Source organism: Gymnoscopelus braueri, assembly GCF_963280865.1.
Source record: "Gymnoscopelus braueri genome assembly, chromosome: 2".
Classification (NCBI taxonomy): domain Eukaryota; kingdom Metazoa; phylum Chordata; class Actinopteri; order Myctophiformes; family Myctophidae; genus Gymnoscopelus; species Gymnoscopelus braueri.
In genome coordinates this window covers 14,616,836-14,636,292 of record NC_137604.1, presented here as the reverse complement: position 1 = coordinate 14,636,292, position 19,457 = coordinate 14,616,836, and the positions used below count along the sequence as shown (strand labels likewise).

Here is a 19,457-nt window from a genome sequence, read left to right as displayed (position 1 = left end):
TTCTCATAGTTGCCTTATAGTGTGATTACAAGTCACTGGGTGTCATAAGTACATTTATTAAATTGTGCTGTGTTTGCTATTATTGTTACGTTGTGCTTATCTACCAAGTGATTATTGTTATTGATCTCAGATATAGGAAAAAATCGCTTCCCCAAAAAAAAGGATCTACAGTACAAGCTGTCACAGTCACAATACAATGCATTGATTTGGTGGCTTGTAGATCTGCTCTTTAAGGCAAGCAACACCATTGCACGATGGTGTATAAATTAAAAACAATCTGTTGTAATTTATGCATTTTATGGACTTTTGGGTCAACTTCTGTTGTTTTTAAATGAGTTATATAAATAAAGATGACTTGACAGTAAGTCTGCCATTAAGCTGGGAAAGTTCAGAGGGAAAGACTACAATACTTACCAAACCTGGATTCAGAAGATTGTACAGCACCACCTGCAGGACAGTTAGATTATTTTCAGGATTGGCATTTATAGGAGGACAACACAACATTGAATGGGAAGGAAATCAGGACTAAGTCATAATAAGTTATGTCCCAAAAAGACAGAAATAGGCAAAAAATATATATGAATAAAATACAAAATATATATTACATATGACAAAATGTTTACACCATGGAATCAACAAATGCGAATAAACTAGAGTGTAGATAGAGACAGGATTGCAGATTAGGGGTAGAAGCGTACTGGTGTGTTGAGACTGATGGCCTGTTCTAAGTTGGTCATCTTCAGTTCAGAGTCATTGATTTTCATCGGGGCGACGCTGTGGTTCTTCACCATCTCCTCAGCCATCTCTACGTCTGGCATCAACAGCAGCGCCTGATGGACAAACACCAGAAGTAATGTATTTTCACTTTTTAAGTGCAGAAATCATAGCCCTGGTCAACACCCCACAACATGAGTCGAAACAATAAAATTAAAGTATAAAATGCTTAAATGCATGGGATGTTTTGGCCATAGTACATGGTCAGAAGATTACATTGTACCGGACAAGAACTGGTACTAATAATCAAAATACATTTTAGTTTCATTATTGGTACAGGTCACTGTCAGTCATTTATTTGTGATGTCTAAAATAAATGCATTTATTGCACTGTGCAATTTTTGTTTACAAAGCCTAAAAGGCACACAAAAAAGGAATTTAGAATGATATGTTCCAGTGTTCCAATACCAAAAAACACAATTAAATCCGTATTCACAATTATTTGTATGGCAATTGATCGTCAAGTGAAAGACGATCTGGTCCTAGGTTTGCAACAGGGTCTCTTCCCAGTGGCACTTGTAGCAAGGTTCTCCCTAGGGAGACGCTCGGGAGGCATCCGTACTAGATGCCCGAACCACCTAAGCTGGCTCCTTTCCAAGTCAAGGAGCAGCGGTTTTACTCCGAGTCTCTCCAGACGACTGAACTTCTCACCCTATCTCTAAGGGAGTATCCGCGATCTTATTCTTTCGGTAATGACCCACACTTGAAAATTGTGAATACAAATTTCCTTATCACCTGTAATCTTCCCCACACCTGTCCTGAACAGTCACGATTCATATGATTTGATACCACCGTGGGGTGTGCTTAACAAATCTATTGAGCTTATCTATATTCAACAATGATTATGGAATATAATAACATCAGTTATACAAAATCTCTTATGCAGCCTTACAATATCAGAATGGTCTGTCCAGCACTCATTGCTGATGAGTGCCAATAGGAAAATGTAGTTTTCAAAACCCTTCCCTGCAATGTGTGTGCGACGCCTTCACACCCACCTTTCCTGACTTCGTAGCCAGGATGATGTCAGAGGGAGCTCCAAACGGCTGGCACAGTTTGATGACATCACTCTCAGTCCAACCGCTCTCAGGAAGCCCAGTGATCAAAACCGCGGAATTTGAACTAAATTCCTCTTCTGAAGTTTCAGGTCCGTTTCCTGTCGGAGAAAACACACAGCTGTACAGCTAATTTCTTGTTTAGTCAACCAAAACCTTTCACAGAGACAATCTTTAATGAGCAACACATGGAGCGAAGGAGAGGACCCGAGTGAGTGAGTGAGTAATATTTTTCAATTCATTTAGGAATTCAGTGTTCCTAAATACATTTAACAATTTGCACACATCTACTTTTAGTCGCAAATGCGAGTGAAATGGTTACAGTGTCGAGGTCTGACTCTGTTCATTTCCATTACGCTTCTGGGTAAAGAGGCTCTCAGGTTGACCTAGTGATGTATATGGTTTATTCTCTCCATGGGCTTTGGCATCATCTTACCTGAAACATCACCACCTATGGCAGACAGCTCCTGGATAGATGTCCTGTGAAGACACAAACACAAAGTAGTGTAACTAGAGGTTACGAATGTAACCCCGGTTTTAGTAGGTTCGGAGTTTACTACTCACTATGGGATATCAGCGCCCCAAGGCGATGCACAGAGCAACATACACACGCTCCCGGTGCCAATATTTGATTGGCTCAGGGTATGTCACGAGTCCGGAAGACCCTGGGGTATAAAAGACCCCGCGTGACTCAGGCTCCTCCTCTTAACATTCTCCTCTCTGCTCGCCAAATGCACACAGAAAGGGGTGTCAGGTGAGTAGTAAACTCCGAACATACTAATACCGGGGTTACATTCGTAACCTCTAGTTTTACCACGGTTCTACGTTTACTACTCACTATGGGATTCATAAACTCCCCTTGAGGCAATGAGCCATACAGCCCTAACAGGCCCACACGCCACTCAGCCCCCAAGGGCGCCCCCAACCCACCGGGCTGGGGTGCGGGATAGATAATAAAGTTTAGGCCCTGACAGACTCTAGAGTCCGCCTTATTCACTAACAGGCAGACACGAGCCTGCCTCATAACTCAAAAGGAGGAAACAGGGCCCCATCCCCATGGAAACCCAAAGAGGAAGTCAAGAGATAGGGAGAAAAGGCCCCTAGCCTACTCCCCTCCCTCCACTGGCCCGGAGGCAGCAGCCACGCCTAGGACCGTGTGCGCCAAGGATGACGCCGCCGCGTCCAGGCTGTAGAAAGCCGCAAAGGTCGATGGAGACGAACAATTTTCAGCCGCACAGATCTCCTGGATCGAAGCTCCCCTGTAGAGAGCCCAGGATGTAGCCATGCCTCTAGTAGAGTGAGCCCTCAGACCTACCGGAACTGGGGCACCGCTACTCACATAAGCCAGTTTAATGGCATCTCAGATCCATCTAGAAAGCGTCGCCTTAGTAACCGCCTTCCTCTGAACCCCATGGCCAAAAGAGACAAAGAGCTGCGTCGATGATCGATTGGCCACTGTCCTCTGACAATAGAGCTTCAAGGCTCTCACTGGACAGAGAGACAACGCAACCGCCTATCCCCCATCCCCCAGAACCGCACAACGCGGAACGGGAAGGTCCCGTCACGGGCAAGGTAAATGACCCTCGCCCCCCGGTTTTACCGGTTGTTCGGCTGTCCCCCCCCACATCCCCACGGGCGGAGTGGAGGGGGAATAGTCCCCCTGGTCACTTTGGGGAAGAGGCACGGCGACTCACTGGCCCCGACGGACAGAGTCGTGGACGGCTCCTCGGGTGCCAAGAGACACAAACAGACAGTAGCTTTACAGAGCCAGGTCTCTACAGAGAACAGTCTGAATGTGTGCCAAGGTGTATGTGTGCAGCCTGTGGTTCCAAAAAAAATAAAAAAAGGATTGAAAATGATAAAACCGCTCATTATTTCACCTGTCATAGAGCCGCGATGCAGGGGGACCCCCCAAGAGGGAGCCCCCCTGTATCGTCGCTCCCCACCCATAAGCCCACAGCGTTTGGACGGTCCCTTTGGCGACATTCCAAACGCTGCTGGGATGATTTCTGTGCATGCAATAAACAAGACGCAGGTAATAAAACCCTTGCTAGTTTTGCCCACAAGGGGGCGCCTCAGCGCCAGTGTAACAGGGTCACGCCAGTTTTACCCTTTAATAAGCCGCGGGAGCGTGCTTCAAGATATAAAGAAAAAGATCCCGTGGGAGTTAGTCCCGAACTCCGCTGTGGGCTAAACTGGAATTTTTCTCCGTTAAACTCTTAATGTTGTATGTAGATGAGTGCGCATACGCGAGCAGAGAGTAGAAAAGAGGAGGAGCCTGAGTCACGCGGGGTCTTTTATACCCCAGGGTTTTCCGGACTCGTGACATACCCTGAGCCAATCAAATATTGGCACCGGGAGCGTGTGTATGTTGCTCTGTGCATCGCCTGGGGGCGCTGATATCCCATAGTGAGTAGTAAACGTAGAACCGTGGTAAAACCTCGGATGTGTTATGAGATGTGGGGGAGTGAGAGGGTATGCACAGCAGGCTTGGAAAAGAAGGGAGAACACATCTAACTTACCCTTTACTGACTGCTGTTGAATCGACTGCTTCTGGTTTCTAAAAGAAAGGAAACAAGGCAATAAATAACATGCATTTATACCAAGACAATAAATCACATACTGTAAGTAGAGTATTCAGACTTCAATGGATCACACTGTATCTGAACCACTTTCTTTTTTTTTTTTTTATCTAAATTTTTATCCCACGATTTTGTAACCCTATTTTTAACACCCAGTGCCAATTGTCTATGTAATCCTGGGCACTACCTTCCCTCTGCCAACCTAGGGAGGCCAGGGCCGAGCTCATGCCTCCTTCAATGCATGAGAGCCAACTGACCTTCTTGTCACCTGACAGGGGGGAGTTTCCCTGGTTGGACGTAGCGCGTGGAAGGAACACGTTATTCCAACCAGTTCCCTTCCCCTCCATCAGGCGCCCGGGCTGGCCAGGGGGAGGCAGTATAGTGACCAGGATTACTGCATGTTTTTGTGAGGGTACCTACCCTAGGAGACACGGGGAGAACATGGAAACTCCACACAGAAAGGCCCTTTCGCCAACCCCACCTAGGGTATGGGCGCTGATGACGCGGAGGAGAGAACACGCCCCCAGCGCTCACAGCGTCCCCTGTGGGAATCGAACCCAGGACCTTCTAGCTGTGAGGCGACAGCCTCACAGCCACTTTACAACCACTTTACAACCACTTTAACTCTATATATGTTGTTGATCCCTAGGGGTCTGTAATTGTTCCCCTCTATAACACTCACTTCGCTGAAAATAGCCGATCTACAAGCTCAAAACACCTCACGCTGTGAGGTTGTAGATCTGCTATTTTCACTGAATATCCGGCTAGTATGACCTGCCCAGGATAGGGATGCTAGGGTTCATGTGGATCTCTTATTGTTTCATGTTTTTCAATCTTCAACACGCATGCAAAATAAATGTTTGTCCCTGATGGAACTATCACTAAATATTAATATATAACTAAATGAATACAATAAATGGGAACCTTGGCTAAAGTGGCAGTAATGGGCTGGTCTCCGATGGAGAGGCTGCTACACTGGGCCAGAGCCAGAGCATCCTCTTCTCTCTCCATACACACCGATGCCTAGGAGGGAAGACAATCACAGTCCGTTTATTCTGATATTTTCATAAAAAAAATAAAGAGAATAATGTTAAGCGTCTATTAAATCGTAATTGAGGCAAAAAGTTTGAATTAATGGCGTTATGAATTTGAAGTCATATCGCCCAGACTTAAGGAGAGTACCTTCTGTCCTTGGTCTGCCTCGCTGCCAGACAACAGAACCACGTTGTTGTACATCCCGAAGTCCCTGACCCACGTTTTCACTTCTTGTTCTGTGGCCGTTGTGGGGATGCCCGTCAGGTACACCAGACACGCTGCAGTGCAGGATGGGGTACTCTGGGTGGACACTTTCTTCTGGGTGGACACTTTCTTCATTTTCTTGGCCGGCGGACCTTTGGCAGACTGGAAAATAAGACTTTTAAGGCTCTTTTCGACTATAAGAGCTAAGTCAGTGGTTCTCAACTGGTGGGCCGTGAGGATATTGCAAATGGCAAAACAATTTAAATAATTTGGCAAAACAACGGTTTTAATGATAATATAACATTCACATTAAGAATGATGATTTTTTTATGTCATGGTATTTTTTCTTTAAAACCTTGAAAAGTCCGTTTTAATTGTCACACTGCTAAATAGGAAGTATACTACTTTAGTTCCATTGATCCAAGCCAGAAGACAATCAATCAATTGATCATTAAAATAAACATGCTCTGAAATGCATGCGGCCCAACCGTCTGACCACTTAACAGAAACGGAACAGAAAAAAAGCAAAAATATTAGTCAAAAAGAGCCAGAAGAGAGGCAACATTCAGAGTAAGGAAGACCCTGAGCTGAAAAGGCGGTTGCACCTAACTACTTGGGAGAAGACAACCACAAGGTTTCTCTCAGAGAAAAGCACAAGAAAACGTTGTTTTTTCCCCTGTTTCTAGCATCTCCTGGCACCACCGCTTGGCGCCGACGCGGGAAAATAGCTGCACCCCTCCCCCACCCCTCCCCCACCCCCCCCTCCTCCTCCTCCACCACCACCAGTCGATACCAGGACAACCGCATAGTATCCCACCGAGAGGAATGCTGGGAAACGGAGTTCCTTTCCCTGTTTTCCAAGCGGTCACTGGACAACCACATGGTTTTCCCCTGTGGGATCGGCGTGGAAACAGAGAGTTTTCCATTTTCCCAAACAGTCCATTGCCTGGGGGAATTTGGCGGAGGTCGACACAAGGGTTTCCCCACATCACCCCTCCCCCACATCCACCACCCCCACCCCCCCTCCCCCAGGGCAGATCTAAGGAAGGTTATGCAGCCTCAAATCACCTCCACACCCCCCCCTCACATCACAAAGCCCCCCCCTCCCCCACCCACACCTCCGACCCCCCCCACCGACCCCCCAGAGCCTGAAAGGGACAATGGTTACTACTCAACTGAAGAAATGGATGCCCTGTTTTCTACTAGAGGTACCCACATTGTTCACTTGAATGTAAACAGTCTTAAAAACCCTGAAAAAATGTCTGAGCTGAGATCCATGTTTGGAAGTGGCAAGGTAGACATTATTTCATTCTCAGAAACTAAGTTGGATAATTCCATCAAAGACTTTGAGATTGAAATAAAGGGCTACAATGTCATCAGAAAAGACAGAAATCTCTCTGGGGGTGGGGTTTGCATCTATGTGAGATCAGACATTATTTACGATGTGATCCCAGATATGGATAACAACCCCACTGAATCGGTCTGGGTCAAAATTTTATACCCACATGCAAAACCACTGATAATTGGCGCCATCTACAGACCCCCAGATCAAAATGCTTTTTATGACTTGATTGAGGATCATGTGGCGGGTTTAGGAAACTCTGAGACGGTACTAATTGGTGACTTTAACACCTGTGTTCTGAAGAAAGACGCAGCTACCTTTAAGTCCCTCAGAAAGTTCTGTGACCTGCACAGCTTTACCCAGCTGATAAAGCATTTTACAAGGGTAGGCATTGCTTCTCAATCAATCATAGACCTAGTGTTGACAACGGACCAATCCAGAATTTCCAAGAGTGGAGTGATTGAGTGTAGTTTAAGTGATCACAATATCATTTTCTGCACTCGGAAGATTCACGGACCTGGAGCTTATTGTCACAGGACAATCAGCTGCAGGTCTATGAAACACTACTCAAGTGATCTTCTAACAACAGCTCTTGGAAAAATGGACTGGTCCCATGTCCTAAATTGCACCTCTGTGGAGGAGTCCTGGTCCTGTTTCAAAAAAGCTTTTTTGTGTGTACTTGATAACATCGCACTCACAAAGGTGGTGAGGGTCAAAGCTAGCACAGAACATTGGATGAAGGGTGACATTTTGAATGCCATCAAACTCAGGAACAAAAGCTACTCTGAGCTCAGGAAAAACAAAAGTGAGCAGCTACTTGAAAAGTGCAGAAATCTACGAAATGTAGTTACTAAATTGATCAGAAATGCCAAAAAGAATTTCTTAAATGAGAACATAGAGGCAAACAAAAGCCACCCACAAAAACTGTGGGAGGCACTAAAACAATTAGGCTGCAACGGAAAAATTCAGACTAAATCTACAAACATTTGCATTATTTCAAGTGGCTCACTCACTACCGACAAGCAATTGGTAGCGGACTGTTTTAACAGTTTCTTCACCACAGTTGCAACCCAGTTGGTAAGCAAACTCCCTCAGCATTCAGGTCTGTACGGCCCCGACCACATTCAAGCTCACTATGAGAAACTAGGGGCTAAAAAATATTAATTTTTTTTCAAACCTGTATTGACTGAGGATGTGCAAAACAAACTCCTCGCCCTACAGCCAAACAAGGCCACCGGCCTTGACAACATCCCCACCAGATTCCTCAGAGACGCAGCGGTCTCCATTGCTCCCATAGTAGCCCACATTACAAACTTATCCATCAGTCAGTGTCACGTCCCACAAGAATTCAAGTTGGCAAGAGTAATCCCTCTATTTAAAAAAGGAAGCAAACTAGATCCTGGCAACTATAGGCCTGTTTCCATCCTTTGTTCCATCTCAAAGGTTATAGAGCGATCAATCCAAGAACAAATCAACAGCTACCTCAGCGAGCGTAAACTGTTGTTTGAATTCCAATCAGGCTTCAGAACATCCCACTCCACTGACACATGCCTACTATATTTGACCGACTACATCAAACGTGAGGTAGACTCGGGCAAATACTGTGGCATGGTCATGCTGGACCTCCAAAAGGCGTTTGACACTGTAAACCACGCAATTCTACTTGATAAGCTGAGGGCGATTGGTTTTGATTGCACATCACTAAATTGGATGAGATCTTACCTGGAGGGTAGAGAACAAGTGGTTGACATCAACGGAACCATGTCCTCATCCCTCCCGGTGAGCTGCGGGGTTCCTCAAGGCAGCATTCTAGGGCCGTTACTGTTCCTTCTATACATTAACGACATGAATGCTGCCTGTAACTGCAAACTGTTCCTGTTCGCTGATGACTCGGCACTCCTGATCTCGGGTGAGGACAAGTTGCAAGTTGAGGAAGCTCTCAGCTCTGAACTCTCAAAAATCCGTACCTGGCTGACCGATAACAAACTGTCTCTACACCTTGGGAAAACTGAATCCATCCTATTTGGGACCAGACATTCCCTCAGTAAAATGAAGGTAAATGACTTCAAGGTCAAAGTCGATGACACAATCATCACTAGCAAAGAAGAGATTACCTATTTGGGATGTATTCTTGACAAATACCTGACAGGTGAAAGCATGGCAACAAAGGTGGTCAAAGGAGTAAACCAGAGAATCAGATTTATGGGCAGAGTTTCCTCTTTTGTCAACCCTCAGGCCCTCAGGACCCTCTCAGGGGCCCTGATACAGCCCCTTTTTGACTATGCTAGCTCCTCTTGGTACTCCAACACCTCAGTGTCACTGCAGACTAAGCTTCAAACCTCCCAAAACAAACTGATCCGACTACTTCTCGGACTGGGGCCCATGACCCACCTCTCTCCCACTCACTTTGCCAGCCTAGGCTGGCTCAGGGTGGAAGACAGGGTTAAACAACTAAAAATGGGTCTGGTCTTCAAAATTGTAAATGCAGATTTGCCCGATATGCCCCCTATACCCGCATATCTGTATAAATACCTCGAAAAAGTTAGTGACACCCACAGCCACGAAACTAGAGGGAGCGTAAACAACAATCTGGTACCACCCACCCATAAAACAAACATGAGCAAATTCTCCTTCTATAGCACAGCCACTGAGGAATGGAATAGTCTAACCCCATCCCTCAAAAAATGCAGTTCGCTGGGCTCATTCAAAACAGCCCTAAAAACCCATCTTTCTGGAGGCCGAAAGAGGAGCTAGTACCAGTTTCCCTGTAGACAGACGACCCCCCCCCTCCTCTTTTTGTACATATTTTGTATTTCCTCATGCTTTTTTTTGTATATAATTTTTATTTTTCCATGCTTCCCCCCCCCCCCCCCCTTTTTTTTTTTTTGTTTGTACATATATTTTTTAAATGCTTTTTTTGTACATAGTGGTATTTTTTTTAATGTATTATCTGTATTTTCATGTTGATTTTGAACGGTTTGGTTGCTACTATATATGTCTATGAAATTAACTCAAGGACCCCAACGGAAACAAGTCCGCAAGGACTTTTTTGGCCGGACCTTTTAGACAAAAGCATTATAAATGTAACTGTGTTGTTTTACATTCTTTTGCCTAATAAAAATTTCAATCAATCAATCAATCAATCAATCAATCAATAGTATTGACATGCCAAGGGTGCAATTTGCTCTGTAAGAGATTAAGAACTTCATAATTTTAAACTATATATGTAACTTTAAATAATAGTCTATTAGACCCACTGTATCATCAGCCTTGGAGCTCCCTGGCTCTAAGAATCTTAGAGAATCTAAGATTTTCTTAGATCTTCTGGACCCAGGCGTAAGCTTGGTCTTCATTGGGGACTTGGCTGATGATGGTAGTTTGCGTCTGGCAGAGTCATCATGTCTGGCAGATGCATCGCGGGGACGTTTCAAACCATCGCGAGAAGAACTCCCTGTAGCTGCAGATTGAGGCAGGGGGGGGGGAAAGGGAAGCATTGATAAAGAAAGGCGACAAAGGGAGCCCAACACAACCAATCGACATTGTGATCTGTAGAGCCTTGCTGCTAGGGAGCTAAACCTGCCCTAAAGGAGGTGCTAGAGAACAGGTAATGTGTTCACCAAAAACTGTGATCTTATCTTATTAGATGAGATATCTTGTGCACAATTAGAAAATGTGGCTAGTGGAGAAGGACACAGGGTCATCAAAACCAGTGGGATTGACCAGGACGCCACACAGTCAGGGAATATTATAAAAATATTCAAACAAATTCAGGTGTCTACTAACACATTTCTTTTTTTTAAGTTGAAATTCAACTCCCCTGGGGGAACCCGTGATTGCTGCTGATAGTTTGGGTACTGTAACTTTATCTGGGAAAACTCTAAAAATTATTAATTCTGCCTTTAAATAGCTTATGAGGGGTAAAACTAAGTTGTTGTCTTTTTAAAAAAAATATATATATATATATATATATATATACACTGAATCCATTACAAGCATTTGTTTTGCGCCAAAACGACTCCTTGGCATAAATACTTCCATGCCTACTTTTCCTGCTAGTCGCAAACCCATTTTGTTTGTGTGAAAATGAATATTGCTAGGTGCAATTTCTGCCTATACTTAAAGTTATCCAATTTTCAGCAGATGTCATGGGTTTCACTTGGGGAGTTGAATTTCAACCAATACTCCATGAACAACAAGACCTATTAGCGCCATATTGTGTACTGTATTCTTTAAAAAAAATGTGCCTCTATTCAAAGAGCAACTTACTCTTAAATCTAGAAGTGAAGAACCCATACTTTAAGATGCACAGAACTGACCTGTCGGTTGTCTCAGACAAGCTTTGAAACAACATCACATAATTTACTAAACCAGAGACATCTGTAAACTATGGGATCTTTGAGAGACCTAGTCATTGCTAGACTCTGAATCTGCCTAACCTTTCACCTCACTTTATCTGCCCAACGGAGTCTGCAGGTGAACTTTCAACAAGCCAACATTCTTGAAAAACTATGCTCTGATCTGAACAAATAAACAAAGTAAAGGTGTGCCAAGAACTTATAAAATATGTTGTGGTTGATTCCACTGACTTGTATGTAGCATCTCTCGTGTAGCATCTCATTTACCTTGGTGGTGACGATGATAGGAGTGACGGGGGGTCTGGTATGATCTCCTGTTCTGCCTTTCAGAGTGGGGACCCCCTCTGTGTTTGTCAGGAGGAGGGCTAGGGCTTGGAGACCAAGAATGGGACAGGGAGATAGTGTGAGAACGCTCCTTGGCGTGCCAGGTGGTTTGGCTGTCATCTTTGACCGGGGAGCGTTCCCTCCTAGAGTGGCCAGCAGGAGTTGAAAAGGCAAACGCAGAGGGGATTCTGCGTTTGCCAGAAAGAGAACTAGGGGTTGGAGAACGGGACATAGAGCGAGAACGCTCCTTGGTGTGCCAGGTGGTTTGGCTGTCATCTTGGCCCAGGGAGTGTTCTCTCCTAGAGTGGCCAGGAGGAGACGAAGAGGGAAAGGGAGGTAAAGATAAAATTCTGTAAACGGCAATAGTTTAATTTTAAAGTGACATCTTCCATGTAACATAAAATAATCAAAAAATAAGTGATACTGACCTTGGTAGCTTGTGTTTCCACTCTGGGTACCTACACAGTACACACACACAAAGTTGTTAGCACATTATTTAACACTCTATTAGGCAAGCAAGTAGTCCAACAACACACCTTTCACATAAAATACACAAGTTTTCAGTAATCATAGGGAGATTCATGGCTTCTACAAGACATTGGGCCTATTTTTGCGTGTCTTAGCCCATAAAGACCTGAGGCCGATTCTAAAAACGCCTTCTAAATCCTGACTAAAGTTTTCTGAAAAACGTCATGTATGTTGCTATATACTGTACATAACAACAACATCCCCAAAAGGGGTTCCCGTCCTGAAAGGTACAGTTTCAAATAGGGGTTCCCGCCCAAAATGGGTTAAGACCTGGAGGCGTGGCCAATGCTGTTTGGCCACTCAAAACAGCCAAACAGAATTGGCCACGCCTCCAGGTCTCAAGTTAAGTCATAAGACCTGGTACTTAAGACACGCAAAATAGGGCCCCATTGTGTTTAAATGCCTCCTCACTTGTTGCGTAGGTCTCGACAGGAATCAGTGTGTTTTACGCTTCTGACATGCTCAATCCAATCCTGGAGAAAAAACAATGAGAGAGAGAGAGAGAGAGAGAGAAATGTCAGGAGAAAAATGGCCAATCATCTGGACGCCAGTTAATTGCAGGCACAAATCAAATCACATTAGTAAAATGCAGATAGAAAGCATATTTAAAGTCGTGTTTTTGTGGCTCTTAATACTGCCATGGCTTAGGTCTCAGGAGGCAATGTAAGCAGCAGAAAATACAAAACCGTTCTTCTATTAACTTTTTCTTTTAAGACGCAGAGCTGAAAACGTGAGCCTACTTTTAATTTCTCTTGGCTGTGTCAGCTGTACATTTCAAATTTCTCAGGGACACTTTGTCTCTAACTGGTGACCTTCTGATTACCAGACCGCCTGTCTACATTACCCACTCAGCTACAGCTGTCCTCTAGTACTGATTGTATATTGTATATGCAAATGTTGATGCTCAGCACCACTATAACATGTCTATATAACATAAGACGTTTTTTCTTTTTTAAGTTAAAGCTCTACTGTATATACTGATCATTGCTGCAGAGTTTGTTCAGTAACAGGGGGTCTGCCTGTCTCTCCAGCTCTTTAACCCATTAAGACCTGAGGCCAATAAAAAAAATGTTATCTAAATCCTAACGCTTTAAAAAATATATATATATATTCAAAGATTTGCACAAATCTTCACGATTTTACAAAAATAGCAGATATACAAGCTCATAGCGCGGTTCCAGGTCTTAATGGGTTAATAAACAGAAAATAAATGTTCAGGTGGGTCACCAATTTCATCCAATCGGGAGAGAGAAGCCATTCATCAGCTTCAATGTTATAGTGTTCCAATTTGAATCTTGTCTGATAAATCTTTTTGTTTTTGTTTCATCACTTTCCCTTGTTTATCCTGTGTGAGTTCTCTCTCCTGATTGGATGAAATTGGTATAACAAACTGAAAATATATTTTCTGTTTATTAAAGAGCTGGACAGACAGACCCCTGTTACTTTTACTCAGCTATTTAACAATAAACTTTTTCCCAAAAAGGAAATCACTTACACCCTTAGTTCTGATGTGTGATTTTTGTATGTTCTTCTTCTGTGCAGTTTTTGTGTTTTATTTCTTTATTGCACTGCTGGTCCCATTGTAAGCTTGTATTATTCTTATTGAACTTTTAATGTATGCTATTTAATGACGTGTCTTTCTTTAAGGAAAGGATTCTAAATAAGCCTGTTGGCTTCTTCCTTTTCTTGCACAATAACTTGTTTTCTTTTGATATGTATTTTTTTCTATTACAATGTGCTAGTAAACTAAACTAAACCCACTTTAATTTTGAATTCATATAAAAAAAAGGAACCAAAAAATAACTAGTTAAGATTTTCCTATAGAACAGATGATGCACAGCACAGCATTTTCAGGAATTTCCCCGGAAGGCCAGACATATCGATCACCAGGATCAATTTAAGATGGGGCTCTTGCCAGTAGCTAACCGGTGCATCAGATCATACTTCATCATTTGAATGATCCGACTTATCTCCAACGGAACCTTTGTTGCATGTCTCCCCCTCCGTCCTCAGTTTCTTACTCTAACTATTACTATTACTCTAAATAAAGCCAAAAGTAAAACTATATAAAACAATTTTCTGAATAAAATTAACCGTGCTCTAGATGGATTACATAAAAAAACAACCACAACCTGTAAAGAAACTACATATTGGTGGCAATCAATCATATTAAATTGACTGAGCCCAGATATGTCTCAATGTAACTAAGAAGACTTGGCTAAACAGAAAGAAAGGTTCTGAGTAATATCCTTCATTATTTAGGCAACTGAATGACAGCGACATCAAGAGTTGATTCAAGCTTGAAGCTGAACTGTTTGTTTGTAAATTGCCATCAAAAAGAAATAAAAAGGATGTTCAACTAAACAAATTACATTTATAATAAAAAATACATCGATTTCATATCCATACAATTTGCAGACGTATAATTGAGATTGCGAGAACTCATCGTCATTTGACAGTTTCACCATGACCAAGGCCATGTAAATAATTATATCATTATTACACCCAAAAACGATATAATTAAGCTGACCAGAGATTATTTTCATTATTGATTATTGGTCCTTTTTTAGAATCTGTTATATTTAATGTTATTTTAATCAGAGTTATATAAAATGAATACTAAGACTTTGTATGTAGGCCATAGTAAACTATAAACCAGATTGCGAAAGAATCCTCGTCTCTTTTCACCTTTAAAAGAGTCCTCTTGATATTGTAATTTCTGGCCTTGTTTTTTCCCTTCACCAGGCACTTATCATAATATTGTTAAACGATCCGATTATGTATCTGACATTCAAACCAATGAGAACTGGTCGCCACTGGTCGGCATTGTAGTTTAGAACCAGGGATAAATCAATTGGTTTAAATTAAGGACAACACTGAGCAGAATGACAAAAGATGATATATCTGACAACTGCCTTCGTAAAGCGAAAGACTTAAATTCAAAGTGTGCAGGTATTCCTTTAAAGAGACCCATAGACAATGACACGATGACACGTTGGCACTCACCTTAACGTGCTCACTGTCTACCTCACACAAGGAGCAGGTATGAGGGTACACCTTTGGAGGCTCTGCTGAGAAATCACACATCATGGTGGGAGTGGGTAACCTCATGGTTGCCCCATGTGATTTCAAAACAGGATGTCTGGAATCTCTGGATGATGACGAAGAATCGTTCCATGTTTCAGATGAAGGGCTTGGTCTGGGGCCGTCTCTACTGTACTCTCGGTTTGGATGACGAGATCTGTACAGTGGGGGAAATTCTCTTGCAGGCGACAGTCGTTTGTTCTTGTGAACCTCACCGCCTGACCTGCAGTAATCCAGGTCAACATGCTTGTTTGGTTCAAAGGGTTGAAGACGAGCATGCCGCCTTTCAGGCATGCTCTCTCTACCACTGCTGTCATCAGTGGCTTGACTAGCATGACCGTAGTCAATGACTTTCCCTGCAGCCTGTGGAACGCTGTGGTACCTGGGCACTTCTGGGGATCGCAAACGTCCAGTATTTCTAGGAGGTGGCAGTGTATCATGGATGGCGCGTGAAGCACTCTGAGAATATGAAGAGGAAGCCGCACTGTTCTGGCTTTTTGATTTATTCGTCTGGATAAACCGAAGGATGAAGGGTAAATTGTCAGGGTTTAGCTGATCTTCAGGGTACTGACTCAGAAACTCGAGATCCTCATTGGAGAGCCCCAAGGTAGCCAAGATACACTCTGCACGTTCTGGGGTGTATAAACCTTGCTTATCCACAACTCCACCACCGCCATTTCCACCACCTTGGGAGCCCCTAGACTGAGGGGAAGGTGGGTCATAGACAGGGGCTTGCATCCAGGCCTGATTACCAATTGCAGAGAGGCTGCTCTGCGACTGCTGGGTGACAGTGGAGGGAGGACTGGCAAACATTTGGCTGGGGTGTGGGTAGTTTGACCAGTCCATCCCTTGCTGGTGGCCTAGTTGGTCGGAGCTGTAGCCTGCAGCTCCTGACATTTGGTCCGGATTTGGCCGTGACCTTTGGTTCGGGTTTGGCCGGTTCATAAGGTCCATGAGACAGTGGTCTATGTCCCCGGATCCCCTGGTAGCCATGGTCGATACCAGCTCGTCAGGCAGATGGCTAGGAGGAGGGTACTTGAAACGATTTTGCTGCTGCTGTTGATTTGGCTGCTGTTGGTGATGAGTAGGACCGGGCCTATTGGAGGAAGGCTGTGGCGTCCCCTGTTGCTGGCTGTGGTGGTGATACATTGTGTTGCAATGTTTAACCCCACTCCTACACTTCTCAGCACACACTGTGTACTGAGATGTTTCTGGATAGCAATGAGACAACAATCACACTGCCGCTATCACTCTGGCTGACAACAGTTTCAGCTGCTGGAGCAGTACGTTGCTGGAGGACGAGCTGGGCCTGAGCTTCAATCTGGACCAATTGCAGAGCTGCCACTGCAGCAGCACCAGCTGCAGCTCCAAAGAGGCAATGGGCCCCTCCGGTGCCGGTGGTGGTGCCAAATGTTCTGCTCTGGCTCAAACGGAGGGGGTGAACAAGATTGATTGTCTTTCTGTGAGCACAGCAAAGCTGGGAGATGGAAAACAGAAATATTAGATTAAAAATGAACAAGCTTTTCCTCTGAAGTCTGAAAATGTTTTGAGACGAAGTCCTTGTCTGTACACCTTAGAGTTGCCACCGTCCCGTAAAATACGGAATCGTCCCGTACTTGGAAACTAAGTTTCCCGTATTGAACTGATACGGGACGCACTTTGTTCCGTATTTTGAGGTCGGGGAATCAGTGTGAATCATTTATATGACCATTTATTTGAGAAATTACAGTAATTCTGCTGTCCTGCAGCAGCTCCCCTTCCTGTCCCCCTCTCGTTGCTGTGTGACTGTCAGTGAGCTGTGCGAGTCTGGGTCTGGTGTCTGAAAATGCGCTCAGCTCATTGGCTCATTTACTCATGACACGACCAATGAGAGAAACGCTTTCAGTGTTGCTATGATACGATGTCTGTTGCCCCCCACACCCTCCCTCCATTCAAACCACAACAAAGCTGCAGCATGACAATGCGACTACCAGCTCAGAAGACAAGTTGAATGTCTAAAGTAAAAACTAAAGACTGAAACGTCAAGAGTAAAAAAATAAGGGTGCGTAGACAGTGAGACAAGATTATGAACAAGGCAAACTTTTTCAGCCACGGTAGAATCCACGATGTAAACAACAAAGTAAAAAGCAGCATAGATGCCAGGGAGCAATGACAAAGTCACACACCTCGTCTGCCAGAGGCCCCCAGAGACTAACATGGTATGCGAAATCATGTCAATCAAATCAAAGCATGTTGATTTTGTGTTTAAACCCAACTCTGGTTGTTGTTACTTAAGCTCGTAGTATGCAAATATGACTAGTTAAACTACTGGGTAACCAGAAGAGTCTGGGTAAACCTGACAAGCCTGTATGCTTTAGAAAATGGCCTGAAATAAGGTAAAGTATACTTGATTTGAACATGCTTGAACATTTGACATTTTAAGGCCTAATTTCAACTATTACTATAACATTTGTAGATGGCATAAACAATAAGTTGAAGGGTACATTTAGCAGGTTCAAATACTTATTTCATACAATTTTCCAAAGCATTATTCTATTAACCTTTTCATATTTTGAAAACAATTGGCAATGTCATACTGCAAAACATACATACACATGTGTGGTGTATGGCTTAAGCATTGCATTTCCTTGTGATTATGGTAATATAGGACTTGTTACAACAATGTTACAGTAAATGTTGTAATTGTGTGTTATGGGTATAACTGTTCCGAAATGCATATGCATGTCAGGGGTTGGGGGGCTGGCTCCCCAACATTTTTCTATCCCACGCGGCCCAGTATAGGATTAGGTGTCCCTTATTTCAGTTTCTGAAAGGTGGCAACAGCCCTACACCTCACTACAAGTTGTCAGTCTTCCTGTGTGTGTGTGGCCTCATTACATCACAGAATAAATGCAGTGAGATTTGAGATCTCCTCTCTGTGTGTCCAATGCATCCACCATGGTTGTCTTCAGGACAGGAAAGCAAAGCAATGTTAATGCAACAACAGTGAAATCAATGAAATTACTATCATTGGTAACACCTGTGTGTTTAAAGTACCATTTCATGTCAATGTGGCTGCTGTGGAAAGAAGGCGAAATAAACTATCCCGTGTCCATAAAACATTTGTATTGATGGATGGGGGGGGGGGGGTCAGAGTATTCCCACCAAGCAAAGTAGGCTTTCAACATCTTAAACCCGTCTTTGTTTGAAAGCATATTCTTTATCTTTACTTGTCAAACTTGTATTTACTGTCAAACTGGCCCCTGTCAAAGTCTTAACCTTTGAGTTACTTGCTGCTAGCCTAGTCCATAGCGCTAGAAGGAGTTCTCCTCGCTATGGACCAGAGCTAGCTAATGCTAAGCTCCGATCGGAACCTCTCCGCTATCGTGGAGGGTGAGTTTCTAAACTGGGGGGCTAGCTAATAATAATGTTAATGCTAACATTACAATGGCTGATTGACTGAATATTAGCCTCGATCTCCAGGCTTTTATTTTAACTGAATATTGATTGAACACTTTATTAACAGTTTTGCAAAGACAAGCCCAGTTCAACACAAGGGCTGTTAAGAAGAGGATCTTTAAACCCAAGAAAGTAATGGCTGCAGTTTCCATTGGGTTCCTTTGTACTGCTGCTGTGTGATGAGCGACCAGCTGTTATAAAAGTGTTGGTTCAAGTCACTACAGCTCACAGCCTCCAGTCCCTGCATGTTAACAACGTAATAATATAATGTACACAATACAATACATCATTATCAATGTAAACAGCTGCACACGAATGCAAAAGCAACTTCTCTTCCCTGCTTAAGACCATTTTATTGATTTTTTCCCACATTAATTGGGATTCACAACCTCGATTGTATACAACACATATATTCAATTGTACCTTTTTATCACGTATTATTGTGGATCTCCTTGGATGTTGGTGTCAGGTTGTTTGTTTATTCTCTTCAGAGCGACGCAGTCTCAGGACAGCTCAGGCTGACTAATCGAAAGCAGAATGAAGAGAGCTGCGGACAGTCGCCGTCTGAAAACGTCACATCCGGTAGAATAGCATCGCAGTTCCCGCCCACTTCCTGGTTTTTCGTGGTGCCGGAAGGAACAACTCAATGCATTTTTCCCATTGACATTTCCAAAAATATTTTTATCTATTAATTTAAGCCTCGAATCAAGCCATCATGACATGTCATGAATCATGA

At 43.5% G+C, this 19,457-nt stretch overlaps 1 protein-coding gene across 3 annotated transcripts in view; it reads right to left on the bottom strand.

Moving 5' to 3' along the window:
• Window positions 1-19,253, bottom strand: part of LOC308103274 (uncharacterized protein) — a 44,942-nt gene extending 25,689 nt beyond the window's left edge. Inside the window, exons 1-13 of one of the 3 annotated variants that reach the window (XM_080453189.1) lie at window positions 19,145-19,253; window positions 15,206-16,760; window positions 12,611-12,672; window positions 12,100-12,129; window positions 11,615-11,970; window positions 10,250-10,449; window positions 5,594-5,812; window positions 5,336-5,434; window positions 4,352-4,389; window positions 2,266-2,309; window positions 1,773-1,930; window positions 699-830; window positions 415-447 (exon numbers count right to left, since the gene is read on the bottom strand). In XM_080453189.1, coding sequence (XP_080309315.1) covers window positions 415-447; window positions 699-830; window positions 1,773-1,930; window positions 2,266-2,309; window positions 4,352-4,389; window positions 5,336-5,434; window positions 5,594-5,812; window positions 10,250-10,449; window positions 11,615-11,970; window positions 12,100-12,129; window positions 12,611-12,672; window positions 15,206-16,432 — 2,598 coding nt within the window. In that variant the 5' untranslated portion in view covers window positions 16,433-16,760; window positions 19,145-19,253. Of the gene's footprint in view, window positions 1-414; window positions 448-698; window positions 831-1,772; window positions 1,931-2,265; window positions 2,310-4,351; window positions 4,390-5,335; window positions 5,435-5,593; window positions 5,813-10,249; window positions 10,450-11,614; window positions 11,971-12,099; window positions 12,130-12,610; window positions 12,673-15,205; window positions 16,761-19,144 lie in introns of those variants that run through there. The other 2 variants (XM_080453191.1, XM_080453190.1) reach the window with 2 other exon arrangements.
• Between the last annotated feature and the right edge of the window lie 204 nt (window positions 19,254-19,457).